The 15,700-nt window shown below is 38.3% G+C and overlaps 1 protein-coding gene across 2 annotated transcripts in view; it reads right to left on the bottom strand.

Moving 5' to 3' along the window:
- Nucleotides 1-3,011: 3,011 nt before the first annotated feature.
- mars1.L (methionyl-tRNA synthetase 1 L homeolog) overlaps nt 3,012-15,700 on the bottom strand; it is a 29,874-nt gene continuing 17,185 nt past the window's right edge. Inside the window, exons 12-22 of one of the 2 annotated variants that reach the window (XM_041581019.1) lie at nt 15,006-15,176; nt 14,828-14,923; nt 14,244-14,361; nt 13,283-13,496; nt 12,194-12,325; nt 11,916-12,020; nt 11,571-11,754; nt 10,316-10,387; nt 9,265-9,291; nt 3,584-3,694; nt 3,012-3,303 (exon numbers count right to left, since the gene is read on the bottom strand). In XM_041581019.1, coding sequence (XP_041436953.1) covers nt 3,151-3,303; nt 3,584-3,694; nt 9,265-9,291; nt 10,316-10,387; nt 11,571-11,754; nt 11,916-12,020; nt 12,194-12,325; nt 13,283-13,496; nt 14,244-14,361; nt 14,828-14,923; nt 15,006-15,176 — 1,383 coding nt within the window. In that variant the 3' untranslated portion in view covers nt 3,012-3,150. 2 annotated transcript variants of the gene reach the window in all.

The raw sequence follows: 15,700 nt of genomic DNA, 5'->3' as shown, positions 1-15,700 counted from the left end.
CCCCCACTTTTCTTTTACCTTTGTAGGATTCCACATACAAGAAGTGAAAGTTAATATTCTGAACGTATTGTTATCCCTATCAGATCAATTATCCATATAATAATCTTTTGATTGTCAGTAACACTGCACATTCTCTGAGCTGCGGTTGAGAAACTAAGGGATTCATTGGAAATACTCAAACTAGCAGAAAGTAAGGCCTACAGTGCTGATTTTTTCTAATGCAGAATGCACTGCGTTCTGTGTGACTCTGTAGATCTGAATACATTACTAATCAAACATGGAGTGTGATGTTCAGGTGACTGACAGCAGCCTAGAACACATGCAGCACAGATAGTCCCTGCTAAAGGCATATGGTGGCCTTTGGTTGGTACAGAAGCCCCACAAACAACTGCTTTCTAAACTAAGGTCTGTTGGGCTTAATGAAGTAGTTTGCATGTGGATAGGAAACTGGCTACAGGATCGGGTACAGAGGGTGGTTGTTAATGGTACATTCTCTACTTGGAGTAAGGTTCTTAGTGGTCCCCCAGGGCTCAGTATTGGGTCCACTTTTATTTAACTTGTTGATTAATGACTTAGGGGAGGGTGTTGTAAGTGATTTATCAGTGTTTGCAGATGACACAAAACTATCCAGCCCAATTAATTCCATCCAGGATGTGGCACCTTGCAACACAATCTTGACAAACTGGCAATCTGGGCAGCTAAGTGGCAAATGAGATTCAATGTTGATAAATGTAAAGTCATGCACCTGGGATGTAAAAATATCCAAGCCACTTATACCCTTAAAGGGGTGGTTCACTTTCAAGTAAATGTTTAGTATGTAATAGAATGACCAATTCTAAGCAACTTTTCCATTGGTTTTCATTATTTCTTTATAGTTTTATAATTATTTGAGTTTTTCTCCTACTCTCTCTAGCTTTCAAATGGGCGTCGCTGACCCCATCTATAAAGCAAATGCTCTGTAAGGCTACAAATGTATTGTTATTGCTAATATTTATTTCTTATATTTCTAGTAAGGTCCTCTCCTAGTCACATTCAAATCAATGCATGGCTGCTAGGGAAATGTGAACCCTAGCTACGTGATTATTTATAATGGAGACGAGATGCTAAATAACTGAAAAACTACAAATAATAAAACTTGAAAACCAATTGCAAATTGTCTCAGAATATCGCTCTCTACATCATACTAAAATTTAACTCAAAGGTGAACAACCCCTTTAATGGGACTGCACTATCCATTATGGAGAATTACCTTGGAGTCCTTGTAGATGATAAACTTGGCTGTAGCAAGCAATGCCAGTCAGCAGCATCAAGGGCAAATAAGGTCTTGAGCTGTATTAAAAGGGGCATAGAGTCAAGGGAGGAGGGGGTCATTCTTCCACTGTATAGAGCACTTGTAAGGCCCCATCTAGAATATGCCGTACAGTTTTGGTCTCCATCACTCAAACAGGACATTATTGTATTAGAGAGGGTACAGAGAAGGGCAACTAAGCTGGTAAAAGGTATGGAAAATCTTAGCTATGAGGAAAGACTGGCCAAATTGGGGATGTTCATGTTGGAGAAGAGGCGCTTAAGTGGAGATATGATAACTATGTATAAATATATAAGGGGATCATATAATAATCTCTCTGCTTTATTTACCAGTAGGTCTTTCCAGCTGACACAAGGTCACCCATTCCAATTAGAAGAAAAGAGGTTCCATCTAAATATTCGGAAGGTTTTTTTACAGTGAGAGTTGTGAAGATGTGGAATTCTCTCCCTGAATTAGTGGTAGAGGCTGATACATTAGATAGCTTTAAGAAGGGGTTGGATGGCTTTTTAGCAAGTGAGGGAATACAGGGTTATGGGAGATAGCTCATAGTACAAGTTCATCCAGGGACTAGTCCGATTGGCAAAAAAACCAGGAAGGATTTTTTTTCCCCCTGAGGCAAATTGGAGAGGCTTCAGATGTTTTTTTTTGCCTTTCTCTAGATCAACCAGTTAGGCAGATTAAAATAGAGTCAAAAGGATGAACATGTGTCTTTTTTCAACCTAACTTACTAAGTTTCTATATAAAATAACTCATCTTCTTGTTCAACAAAGAATACATGGGAAGTCATAGTTTAGTAGTACGTTATAGTGCAGACATGCTAGTAAATAGGATATGAGCTTGTGACTAAATTCAGAAACAGCAGCCCTGGACTGGGATTCAAACTAGGCCCTATCATTTCAAATACAAAAAGGCCCATACAAACCAATAAATTAACTTTTTCACAAATCCGCAGATAGCCAGTGCGGGCCTGGGAAACAAAGTACATGGTTTCATAAAGGTAAAACAAATGTTAAATTTTTTTTTTAATGACCGAGTTTTTTAATATACCGTGTCCTTATTATAGAGCACAGTTTTTTAGTGTGCATGTAAAAAGTGAGTTTGGGGCATGGAGAACTGAAGGGATGTCCTATGTTTAAGTCTCTATAAAGTTGTTCTGAGCTAACCTTTATATCCTAACCTTTATTATCAGGAGCACTGTTTTTTTTCCGCTGATTTGGTCTTTCCAAGGGAGATGTCAGCTCACAGGTCCAGTACAGATGTACAGGCATATGAGGCGGATCCAATACTGTCAGTTGCAAAGCATTTGCGGATTTGCCACTTGGTAAAAGCTTAACCACCATTAAGCTGTAAAAATCTGTCCAGGGTTGGGAAAAAGTGTTTCTCCAGTTTATTTTAGCAACCAGCACATCACCAATTTGCAGCCTGACGAGTAGAGAAACCATTGGAACAAAGTGTAGAGACAGACACAGAAATCCCAAGGGGAAAGAAGAATGTGCAGGGAATTGGTGTTGCCTAACAATCCAAGGGAGAAGAGTATCACACAGTGATGGTGAAAGTATTGTGTGTTCAGATGTTTCCCTAGTTAGCAATACACGGAGGTTCTCAGCAAGATGTGCAATAATATGCAATACATTGCAGTGCTTGCTATAGAGACAGCTGAAATGCTTGGCTATGCACGACTCAATAAAGAACACTAAGCAAAGAATGACCAACAGATTTAATTTAAAAGAGTGATCCCTTGTTTCACGTTCTCCCTGCTGTAAGAGGGGCAAAAAGTGTCTCTACACAAACTTATCACTGGCCCATCCAGGTAATAAAATACATGATGTAGAAAACCCAGTCTATTTCTTTTTCTTGCCCTTCTGAGCGGGAGGATCCGGTGACTTCCCTTCTGCGAGCGCCAGCTCTTTCTTTAGCGCCAGAAGCTTTTGCACCTCAGAGTCAATGGTGGATTTTTCTGCTTTTTTTCCTTTCAGCTCCCGCACATGGTTACCCTAGAATATAAAAGGGGAGAAAATCCAAAAAATGTTTTTAAAGTAGAAGTAGTTACAATCATTTCCCAGAATCACCTCTCGGGCTCCCACCAAACATAAAGAATGATCTAGGAGTAGGGAGAAAACAAACAGGGTTCCTAAGATACTGAATGAAATTAAAAAGAAACGAGGCAAGAAATATACTGTATATTGTCACACTATGATTGTGTATACTGACGGAAAAAGCAGAGCTGAAGTTACAGGTGTACAGTTTGCTTCAACCAATCATTTGTTGCCTGACCTGTTTTTCCACCTCCTGCATCAGCTCCTTTACTCTTTCTGGGCCAGAGGCTTTTGGTGTTTTCTGCAGAGGAGCTTCCTGGGATGGGGGCACTTTTGACTCCGTTTTCACCTGAAGGCACAAATGGAAACATAAGATCCCTTGAAGAAAAGTGCAAAAAGATACAGCACTGGTTATTCAGTAACTGCAAAAAGATTTGTTCCATTGTTAGGCATAGTGGATCGTCTGGGCCACCGTACAACAGAATGTTTCCATGTCTATGGCCAGTCTACGGTATCAGTCTGTTCAGTTGGATACCATAGAGTAGAGATCCGTAAATAAAATTTGGAGAGCAACACAAGCACAATGCAAAAAGTTCCTGGGGGTGCCAATGATAGGCTGTGATTGACTATTGGTAGCCCCTGTGTGGACTGGCAGCCTAGTGCAGGCTCTGTTTAGCAGTACACTGGGACGCGAGTTATTAAAAACTCAGCTAAACGCAAAATTTGACCAATCGAAATTTATTAAAAAAAATAAATAATTTTTCAAACTTAGCTGAATTAAATAAACCCAAACACTTGAATCGAATTCGAATTTAAAAAACTTGATTCTAGTTTTTTTCTCCGAAAAAAAAAACTTGAATGTCAGGAAGGCTGCAAACAACTCCAAATTGATCCCTGGACGACTCCCATTGACAAACAGCAATTCGGCAGGTTTTAGGTGGCGAATAGTTCAATTTGAGCTCTTTATCAAGGGTCAAATTTCAAATTCAGGGCCAGAGTATGATAAATCTCGAAAATCTAATTTTTTTTAAAAAAAACTCGAGTCGAATTTGAATAGCTCCTTAGTTGAATTTGACAGTTTTGCCATAAAAAAAATTTGAAAATTCTAATTTCCAGTTCGACCGTTGATAAATCTGCCCCTTGGTTTTTATGCAACTAAAACTTGCCTCCAAGCCTGGAATTCAAAAACAAGCCCCTGCTTTGAGGGCACTGGGAGCAACATCCAAGGGGTTAGTGAGAAACCCACCAATTCAATGATCGTGGGATCACTGCCATGGGTAAACCCTAGTCTGATGAAGAATAAAAATGAATAAATGGTCAACCTTACATGGATAATGGAACCTAAATTTTATACAGGTAGTGGGTATTGAATAACGTTGTTACTTAAATGAATGCAGTAATCATGCTGTGTGTTTTTCAGGTTCACTTTGCCTAAAATGACACATTTGTTTAAAAACTTTTAGGGGCAGATTTATTAAGGGTCGAACTGAAAATTCTAATTTTCGAATTTTTTTTTTATGGTCACACCTGTCAAATTCAATTCGAGTTTTTTTTAAAAAATTCGAAATTGAATTTTTGAGATTTATCATACTCTGGCCCTTTAAGAATTCAAATTCGACTATTTGCCACCTAAACCCTGCCGAATTCATGTATAAGTCAATGGGAGAGGTGCAGTGACCAATTTAGAGTTGTTTGTAGCCTTCCTGACATACAAGTTTTTATTTCGGAGAAAAATCTCGAATCGAATTCAAATCAAATTCGATTTGCATTTTTGAGTTGTAAAATTCATCCGCGTTTAAGATATATTCAGTTTTTTTCTCAACCCACCCCAGTCAAATTTAGAGAATATTCGAATTTAAGGGAGTTTAAAAAAACCCACATGAATTTGAAATTCGACCCTTGATAAATGTGCCTCTTAGTGTGACAAATAAGCAACAGGGGTGATCAAGAAGGGGAAAATACTTTAAAGGAAAGAATATTGTATGACCTGGGAAAATATCTCATACAGGCTGGGAATAAATGTAAATGAATTTGAAGCAGTTAGCCAAGTATTTGTATTTATATAAAAAAAAAAAGTAAAATTTCAATTGAAACTGATCTCATAAATACATTCAGCCTAAATCACAAGTTAGTGTATATGGGCGACACAAAGGAGACCAAAGCTGGATATTGCAGAGTGTGTGTTGGTAAATTGGGGCAGCTGGGGAGATGGAGTATTCCTAGGAAAATCAGACACAGCTTAGTATTGTCCCAGTGTCCCTGTGTGTGCCTCTTGTATCACTGACATCAGCAAGGCAATGCTATTTTTAGGCATAAGCGTTCCCTTAGGAAATGGCCCCATAATATCACAAGTCTGCGGCAATCCTCGCTAAACATTGCCAACTGGCCTGTCACTGTGGAGCTGGGGCTTTATCCAGGCCTAACAATGGAATTAAAGGAGTGGTTTACCTTTAAGTTAACTTTAATATGTTATAGAATGACCAATGCTAATAAACTTTTCAATTGGTCTTCATTATTTATTTCTTATATTGTTAGAATTATTTGCTTTCTTCTTCTGACTCTTTCCAATTTTCAAATGGGGGTCACTGACCCCATCTAAAAAACGAATGCTCTGTAAGGCTACAAATGTATTGTTATTGTTTTTTATTCCTCATCTTTCTATTCAGGCCTCTCCTGTTCATATTCCAGTCTCTTATTCAAATCAAATGTGGACACTAGCAACCAGATGGCTGAAATTACAAACTGGAGAGCTGCTGACTAAAAAGCCAAATAACTCAAAAGCCACAAATAATAAAAAATGAAAGGCAATTGCAAGCGGTGTCAGAATATCACTCTCTATATCACACTAAAAGTTTTTTTTAAAGGTGAACCATTGAACAGGCAGCAATCATAAACACTTAAATAATACACATGGAATTCTTGGGTGTTTGTAACCAAAGGGCAGTCTGTGTCAGAAAATAAGTTCCTGCCAAATGTCAGGACTGAAGGAATGGAAACAAAATGTTCATTTCACAAACAGGAAGCAGGAAATACATTTTTATTATCAACATACACCAAAGCAGCTACATATTGCATGAGCCAAAAACAAAAGACAAGTCTGACTGAAGCTGGCCATACCCAGGCCTAAAAAATCAAAACAAAAGCCTTTATTAGGGTCCAGGCTAATATCTGGCCAAAAATGGACAGTAGAACCCCCATTTTACATCTTTCAGGGGACCAGAAAAAATGGTGTATAAATCCAGGAAAATGTATTAGGTTTTATTTATTGGTGGGACCACAAAAAACAAGAAACGTAAAATCAGGGGATGTAAAATTGAGGCTTCAGCGTATAAATCTATTGAGCAGGTTTTAAAATCCCCCACATTGATGTGGTCCCTGTAGGCTCACGGTATGACCTAACTGGCCCTGCATGTGGCTGTCCAAATCACACAAAGATCCACTTGCTTGATAACTGCCAATCAAGTGGATTTTTAAGTTAAAAGGGGATAAAAACCCAAAACATGAATATGTCCTCCACAGCACTTTTACAATTCAATACTTTCCTTGTCTTTTATATGGGCTCTGATATTTGCAGTTTTATACTGCTAGACAGACCTGGCTCAACAACGCTCTCTTTGAAGGTGTCTGCAATTCTGTGCACTCCCAAGATTCGGTTAACCCTAGAGTTGCTGAATCCCAGTTGTAAAATTAAAGGAGAACTAAAGCCTAACGAAAGAAGTAGTTAGGAATGTTGTACATTATGTTTTGGGCTACTGTACCAGCCCAAGGCAACCACAGCCCTTTAGCAGTAAAGATCTGTGTCTCCAAAGATGCCCCAGTAGCTCCCCATCTTCTTTTCTGCTGATTCACTGCACATGCTCTGTGCTGCTGTCACTTACTGAGCTTAGGGACCCACTCACAATATACAGTACACATAGAATAGATACAGTATGTCACAATATAAAGCTGATTAGTAATTAATACAGATAATTACTACAAATCAGCGCAGAAAGCAGTGCAACTAGTATCAAAATGTAATAATCAGCCCTGTAGCATCAGTTTATATTACAGGCCAAGCTGATTTTCTGCTTGATAATTTGTGACAACCCCTAAGCTTAGCTTCTCAACAGCTGCTCAGAGCCCACTGAGCAAGTGAGTGACACCAATATGGTGACCCCCCTGTGACAAGTTTGAAGTCCTTGATAACTGCTGCTATGGAGAAGATGACATTTTAGGCTGGTGCAATAAGGTCATTATATGAAATATGGCATTTTTAACCATATTAATTTTTAGGGTTAAGTTTATTCCTTTAATCAAGGTGCATCTCTGAGCATAGTAATATTTCTATCAATTCATTTTGCTGGGTTTAGATACCTAGTAAGATGCAGGGGAAAGATGGTGGTGGCCAGCCCTACAGAAATCTAACTCCAGCTAGTGTACTTCATTCTACTTTATAACTGGCAACAAAAATAAAAAAGCTACTTAGTAATTAAAAGACACGCTGATTTATTTTTGTATAATTTTTTTGCATAATCACTAACCAAATTATGTTAAATTATCCACTGTATGCTACAACGTTCCAAATAACGTTTTATACCTGACTGCATATAGGCATATGATGAATTAAAAGAATACCATCACATCGAACGCCCTTTTTCTTGTTTTGTTTGGTTGATAAGCTTTCTCAACTGGGTAGGATCCTACTAAATGCTCTCTTGGAAAGGGATCCAAAATCCCAGCCATAAAGCATAGACAGAATGGTTACTTTATGAAAAAAAAGAGCAACAACAAAGGTTACTATAGTTTTCTAAAATTTAATTTTAATATTGTTTCCCCAACAACAAACTGTACATTTTAACAATGCTTAGCCCTAAAAAGGAATTAAAGGGATACCGTCATGGGAATTTTTTTTGCAAAACGCATCAGTAAATAGTGCTGCTGCAGCAGAATTCTGCACTGAAATCAGTTTCTCAAAAGAGCAACAGATTTTTTAATATTTAATTTTGAAATCTGACGGTGCTAGACATATTGTCAGTTTCCCAGCTGCCCCCAATCATGACTTGAGAAACGTCAGTCAATCTTTACTGCAAGTTGGAAAGTTATCACCCCCAGCAGCCTAACAACAGAACAATGGGAAGGTAATAGGGATGCACCGAATCCAGGATTCGGCCTTTTTCAGCAGGATTCGGTCAAATCCTTTTGCCCAACCGATCCAAACCCTAATTTACATATGCAAATTAGGGGCGGGGAGGGAAATCGTGTGACTTTTTGTCACAAAACAAGGAAGTAAAAAATGTTTTTTTACTTCCCACCCCTAATTTAAATATGCAAATTAGGGTTCGGATTAGGTTCGGTATTCGGCCGAATCCTTCGCCAAGGATTCGGGGGTTCGGCAGAATCCAAAATAGTGGATTCAGTGCATCCCTAAAAGGTAACCAGATAGCAGCTCCCTGACACAAGATAACAGCTGCCTTGTAGATCGAAGAACAGCACTCAATAGTAAAATCCATTCCCACTGTGACACATTCAGTTACATTGAGAAGGAGAAACAACAGCCTGCCAGAAAGCAGTTCCATCATAAAGTGCTGATTCTTTCGGAAAACACATGACCAGTCAGAATGACCTGAGATTATTGCCTACACACCAATATTACTAACTAAAAAAATACACTTGGTTCAGGAATGAAATTGTATATATTAGAGTTAATTATCTGCAGCGTAAACAGTGTAATTTAGAAATAAAAACTACATCATAAAAATCATGGCCGAATCCCTTTATGTTTTGCAGAGGAAATGCTTTGTGTGCAGTATTTAATCTGAAAAGCCAGTTGGCACAACACATGAATCTATTTTGTGGGCCCTATTAAATACTTATTAAATGTTATCAAATTCCTCATGCAAATAGATAAATGCAGGATGCAACATGCAGTTATCACATTACCTGTGGCACAGTGCTGTCACCGTTAAGCTGATGAGAAAGGGGACAGACCAAGAGGAATAAAGAAATGACTTGCAATTATACAGCGGAAATCAAATTCACTAGGTGCACATTTATTGCACCCCCGCCCAAGACATAGCCATTATAAACCGGAGGTCAATCTATCAAACCCAACAATCAATTCCAGAAGTATAGTTGGAATGGAAGGATCCTTACACAATGTATATAAAGTATGTGCGGAACACATGACTTGCTACACAAACATGTCGTACTTTTAGTTACCCCACAAATGCTTTCTCTTGTAATTAAAATACCTTACAGAACAATAAATGCAGCCAGGAGGTAGGCACTGTTATGCATGTTTTCTGGGATTGCCCGAGGATTCAGGGGTTCTGGGAAGAGGTTCTGCAGCACATCTCTCTAGTCTTGGATGTCCCGAGTTTTAGGACCCCCTTAGTCTGTCTCTTGGGCGTTATGGATGATCTGGGTTTGAAAGCTGTAGTCAAACTGTGCTACTTACAGCTTTTGTTTTATGCTAAAAAATCTATTCTTCTACATTGGAAATCAGTGGACCCCCCGACCGTTACCTTCTGGAGGAGAAAGGTTAATATTATCCTCCCTTACCAGAAATTGGTCTATGTTGCTAGGGGTTGCCCCAAGAAGTTCGAGGGCATTTGGGGAGCTTGGTTGGAATATGAGGAGAAGCACTAGGATTGTGTTGCTTTTGTGACGATGTTCTGACTGCTGGTTCTACTTTCACTATGTATGTCCTATTATTATTTTCGTGTGTGTATGTATGTTTGTTTTGAAAATGCAAAAATAAAAACTTTAAAAAAAAAAATACCTTACAGAATACACTGGCGAGTAGAAAGATAAAAAAAAGAATAGTAACAGCAGTTTCTACACTTAACTCCTCTTAATTATAATTCAGCTCTAATTATTTTGTGCTTTTAGAATTAGAAATAATATTAAATAATTCCTGTGAAAGCACAAGAGCTTTGCAAACATTATTCTATTGTGTAGTATAGTGTGCATACAAGACCAAACTTCTCACCTGCCCTCCTCCAAAGCGTTTGCGCAAGGATTCTATCTGGTCATTCTCCAGCTTCTGGAACAGTGGACTCACCTGAAGAACACCATATTGATGCATTAGGAGATTCAGAAAACACAAGTACCTTTCCAGACACAGACTAATGGTAATAGTTTCCCTTATGGTAAAGAATGTCTGAGACACTGGGGCAAATTTACTAAAAGGCAAGTTTTAGCTTAGGGAAACGTTGTCATACTTCGCGTAACTTCGTCAAACATTATTTTGCAGCGACTACACATATTTATCAAAATACAAAGTTTCGTCTCAGCAGATGAACACTTGTGAAACTTTGTCAGCGTGAACATTGCTTAGCAAATTTTATCTAGTGTTACTATATTCCTAGTGAAACTTCGTAACCTAATTACGCTCAATTTAAATATGGCGGGTAGATTATAGATGTAGTGATTTTTGGTGAAATTGCTGGAAGAGGCTACTTATTTGAAACATCCAAGGAAGCAAAATAAAGACAAAACAGATCCTCTATTGTCCTAGACATGAGCCCATCTGAAAACAAATGTAGCATGAGCTTCAAATAGTTAAAAAAAAGTGCAAATAACATATATTTAACACTTACAACTTGTAAACATAATCCCACATTATGTTATGACTTTTTTGGCATACAGGATATGATGTCACTCATAATAATGTTGAGGATGTAGCTTCATCTTATCAATTTGCCAGGCAGAACCAGTAAAAACAGACTCTGGGGAAACGGATTGGAAAGTCCGCACTTTGATAAATTTGCAGAGTAACGATCGCCTGGTGAAACGTTGAGAAACTTTAAGAGAGCTGAGCTTTTTGGCTAGCTAGCTTTGCCTTTAATAAATTGGTGATGTCTCTTTGAATTTTGGCAAATTATCGCTAAAAAAGCCCACTTCGCCCTTTAGCAAATCTGACTGATAGATATAGACAGGGCTGGATTTACATAGCAGGAGTCCCTAGGCTCAGTGTAATTTGTCACCCTGATCCCTCCCTTTTATTCAATGAAATTTTCATCATCAGGACCAGAGCAATGGGGATTGGCGTACAGGAAATTTTAAAAACTATTGTCCTGCTCCTCCCCAGTGTTTCGGAACCAATGTGGGTGTGGTTGGGCAGCCCAGGCCTTGGTGGCCTCTCTATAAATCCAGGCCTGGATATAGAGCAGGGAACCCTTGTACCATAATCCTGAAATTACCAATTATTATAATTTCACTAATAATTTCATATACTTTCTCACATTGCCAATTCGGTGCCCACTTTGTAGACGGCAGCAGAAGTCGGTGGTCAACACTTTAGATTCTTGTGGCATTAGCAGCTGCTCCTGGATAACACCGCTAATTGTTGGCATGTATGGATGCAACATAACCGAGAGAAGAGCTGCCATGTTTACAGCCACTCCAGTCACTGTGCCTGCTCTCTTCCTGCAAAAGCACAGAGAATTGCATTTTTAGGAAATCACACTGCAGAGAATTGGATATTTTACAATAAATGGGACAATGTACTACAGGTTTCTTGCATCAGTTTTCTTCTGGGGTAAAAGATAAAAGTCAGGATGGTAAGTGGAACCTTTAGGGAAACTTACTGCTCTTCTTGGTTTCCTTTGATGCATTTCCATGGTTCGTTAACTTGGATGTACTGATTTCCATGACGTGAAATGTTCAGAATACACCTAAGAGCATCTCGGATGCTGAAAAGTGGAATTAACATGGACTTATTAGAAGCAGAGTTGTAACTTCAATATACCATATTGTTTTCTATAAAAGAGCAGTGTAAAACTATGAAATTTTGTTAATTTACAGATGCAAAAATGTATAAATACATGTATAAATTGTTTGGTTTTCCTGTCCTTGAAGAACATACCGGACTTTCTCCAGAAGCTGGTTGAACTGCTGCAGTTCTGCTGCAACTTGGGCCAGAAGCCTCTTATCTTCTGAAAGCAGCTCCATTTCTGGAACACAGCCATTGAAAAACTTCTGTACAAACATAGCAGCCCTGCATAAAGAGTGTGAACACAGATGAAATCCTGCTAACAAACCACCTACCCCCACAAGACACGTAAATAAAAGCATAAACCAACGTTTGTATTTACAGCACAGCCTTTCATCTATGGAAAGAAAAATTAACCAGAGTGTTGAATAGTTCTCAAATTCATCTGGTGGAGATTTACTTCCTTCATTCTTCCCTCTGTATGGGCTCCATAAATGAATGATAGACACTGTAAGGATGTTCACAACAACAATAATATAGTGCAGTATGTAAATTAAAAATGTATCTCCCAGTGTTTGTGCTGGTGCCCACTTAGGGACACATGAATGTTGTGATAAATAAAACAGTATAAATTGTCTGGTGCAACAAATCCAAAGTACCACAGGAGGTTACTTATTGAGCTGCTCGCCATGGTTCAAGGTTTTATAGATAATTCGTAGAGCGGCAGATCCCAAGTGGACACCGACACAAACACAGGGAGATACATTTTAATGGACATACAGAAATATATTGTTGTTGTGGGCTTCCTTACAGTGTCTTGCTTTCATTCATTAATCCATGTTGGCTGTTGACTACACTCGATGGCTCTATGTTATGGATCTCACCTGATCAGACCTGACCTTCACTACAACTATAAAGAACTGCACATACCCCAGCTTGTTCCATATGTATGATCAATTACTGCCAACCCTAACCTTGGCCTGCTCTAACTACGTACCCCAGTTTCTTGGCCTTCTTTCCTCCTAGTCTTCCAGTAGGGAGACATTCATACAACCTATTACTGTTTTATTTATAAAGCACCAACAATGATCTCACCATCTAACATTAGGTAATTTGACCCATAATTGTTAGAAATATGCATGAAATGCTCATTATTCGTGCCTACAGCAATCTATTTCTGTTACAAGAAATGTAATGGTTTCACGTTTCTCTGTTTATTCATAGATCCTAACAGAATCTTACCTGTTGACAAAATTGCCAAGGTTATTCAGGAGCTCAGAGTTGTTTTTGAGCATGAGATCACTCCAGCTGAAAGCACTGTCTTGTCCTTCCGGTCTCACATAAAGTAGGTAGAATCTCCATATATCTGCAGGGATACCAGTCTCCTGTGCCATATCTCCGAATACCCCAACTCCTCGACTTTTGGAGAATTTACCATCCTCATAATTTAAATATTCTGTTCAGATAAAGGTACACATTTAGTGAAGCTATATCATATTCTTACTTGACATGCTTTCAGCATATACGCTGTAGAATCATGCATACAACACCTCGCTACACACTCAAATACATGTTCCATCACAGCTACTCCATATCCATTTGCAGACAACAAAACCTAGAATAGGTCTTGCCATGTTTCCTGAATATGCACAAACATGGAATTTCATGTCATAAGCACTCACAGAGGGCCATTCTGCAGCTTGAATTATTAATTCTTTGGACTCTTTCCAGCTTTCAAATGGGGGTCACTGACCCCATCTAAAAAACAAATGCTCTGCAAGGCTTCAAATGTATTGTTATTGCTACTTTCCATTACTCATCTTTCTATTCAGTCCCTTTCCTATTCATATTCCAGTATCTTATTCAAATCAATGTATGGTTGTTAGGGTAATTTAGACCCTAGCAATCAGATTGCTGAAATTGCAAACTGCAGAGCTACAGAATACAAAGCTAAATAACTAAAAAATCACAAATAATAAAAAAATATAAACCAATTGCAAATCGTCTCAGAATATCACTCTCTACGTCATAATAAAAGTTAATTTAAAGGTGAACAACCCTCTTTTAAGGTCCCTTTGCATTCAAGAGAAACAATGGTTCCCTGTGTCATAATAGTTCCCTAAAGCCCAGTATCCTATCATATCAATGAAGCAGAGAATCTCAGAGACACAATGGTATAGTGCAAATCTTATAAAAACCCTACCTGTAGCTACAAGGTGGTTGACCAATGTGTAGTTATCTTCTGCACCCAAAAGGCAGGAAGGGAAGATTACACTGTGGAAAGGAACATTGTCCTTTGCCATGAAATTATAAAGCTGGACCTAATGATAAAAAAAAAAAAGACATACTCATTAGAAGTATCAGAGAATACGGACTATGTATATATTTTAGATCTATATGGAGAGATTTGCCAAGGTTTAATGCACTGGAATATTTTAGATTTCACAGTATAGATTCACAGTTTTCTTACCCAGAAGAATTGCAGCTTTTTTTTTTTTTTTTAGAAAAAGTCCACATTAAATAATTTCTCAATGGGCTGTAAAAGCAAATCACTTGGGAAATGTCCGTATCTTGAGAATAAACGTGCCACTCGTCAGAATACACCTTGCCTGATGCTTTGTACTAACCATGCCTTTAAGACTGTACTTTAATGGGCTAAACCATGTTTCCACTTCTTTTGACATTTATTTATATAATTATACATATACAATGCTATTAGCTAATGTGAAGGACAATTGGCCCAAAGATCTATCACTAACCCATAATTACACAGTATTATTTTGGTACCTGTTGAGGACTCTTCCACCACATTTCCCACTGATCTGTATAGTTGGCTGTAATAGAAATATAGCCAATGGGAGCATCAAACCAGACATAGAACACCTGTAATAATACAGAGGCATACATAAGTAAAACAACGTCCATGTATAAATCAAGAAGTGTTTAAATCAAGACTCTGTGTCACCTTGTCTCTGAAACCATCCAGCGGCACAGGTGTGCCCCATTTTAGATCACGTGTGATGCAACGAGGCTTCAGTCCATCACGTATCCACGAGCGCGTTATGAAACGGGCATTTGATGTCCAGTCTCCAGACGAGAAGGACTGTTCCAACCATTGCTCTAAATGTTTCTCTAGCTACAAAAAGATAAGGTCTTGAGATAAGGCCCAGGTAGTATTTTGTAAGATTATCCTAACCCACTCAGGCAGTTGTTGTAGGTTCTAGCTACAAATCACATGTTCATCATAATGCTTAATATCAATTATGAAAGAGTAGACAGAATGTGGAGCTCAGGCATATTCACCCCCTTACATTTTAGAATAAATTAAACATGATACCCAGTGTATTGCCCACTGCAATAAGCCCAAAAAAATGAAGTAGGAAATACTGGCAGATGTTATACTGTTTCTATTTTGCTTTGTTTTTAATATTAGGATAACAAAAGCAAAAATGGTCTTTTTTGGTAAAACCTAAGGCTACACGAGTGATTTACCATAACATTTCTCCTGCTGAAAACTTGTTGGGAGTCCCAAACCAATAGCGACAATTTGCAATCAATAATTTTTTTAAAAAACGTTTTTGGTGGTTTTCGAAATATTTAGCATTTTTTTAGCAGTTCTCCACTTTAGAATTTTAGCAGCTATCTGAATGTTAAGGTACA

Source organism: Xenopus laevis, chromosome 2L, assembly GCF_017654675.1.
Source record: "Xenopus laevis strain J_2021 chromosome 2L, Xenopus_laevis_v10.1, whole genome shotgun sequence".
Taxonomy (NCBI): Eukaryota; Metazoa; Chordata; class Amphibia; order Anura; family Pipidae; genus Xenopus; species Xenopus laevis.
Note: the sequence above shows the minus strand (reverse complement) of the source record. Positions and strands in the feature narration are given on the sequence as shown.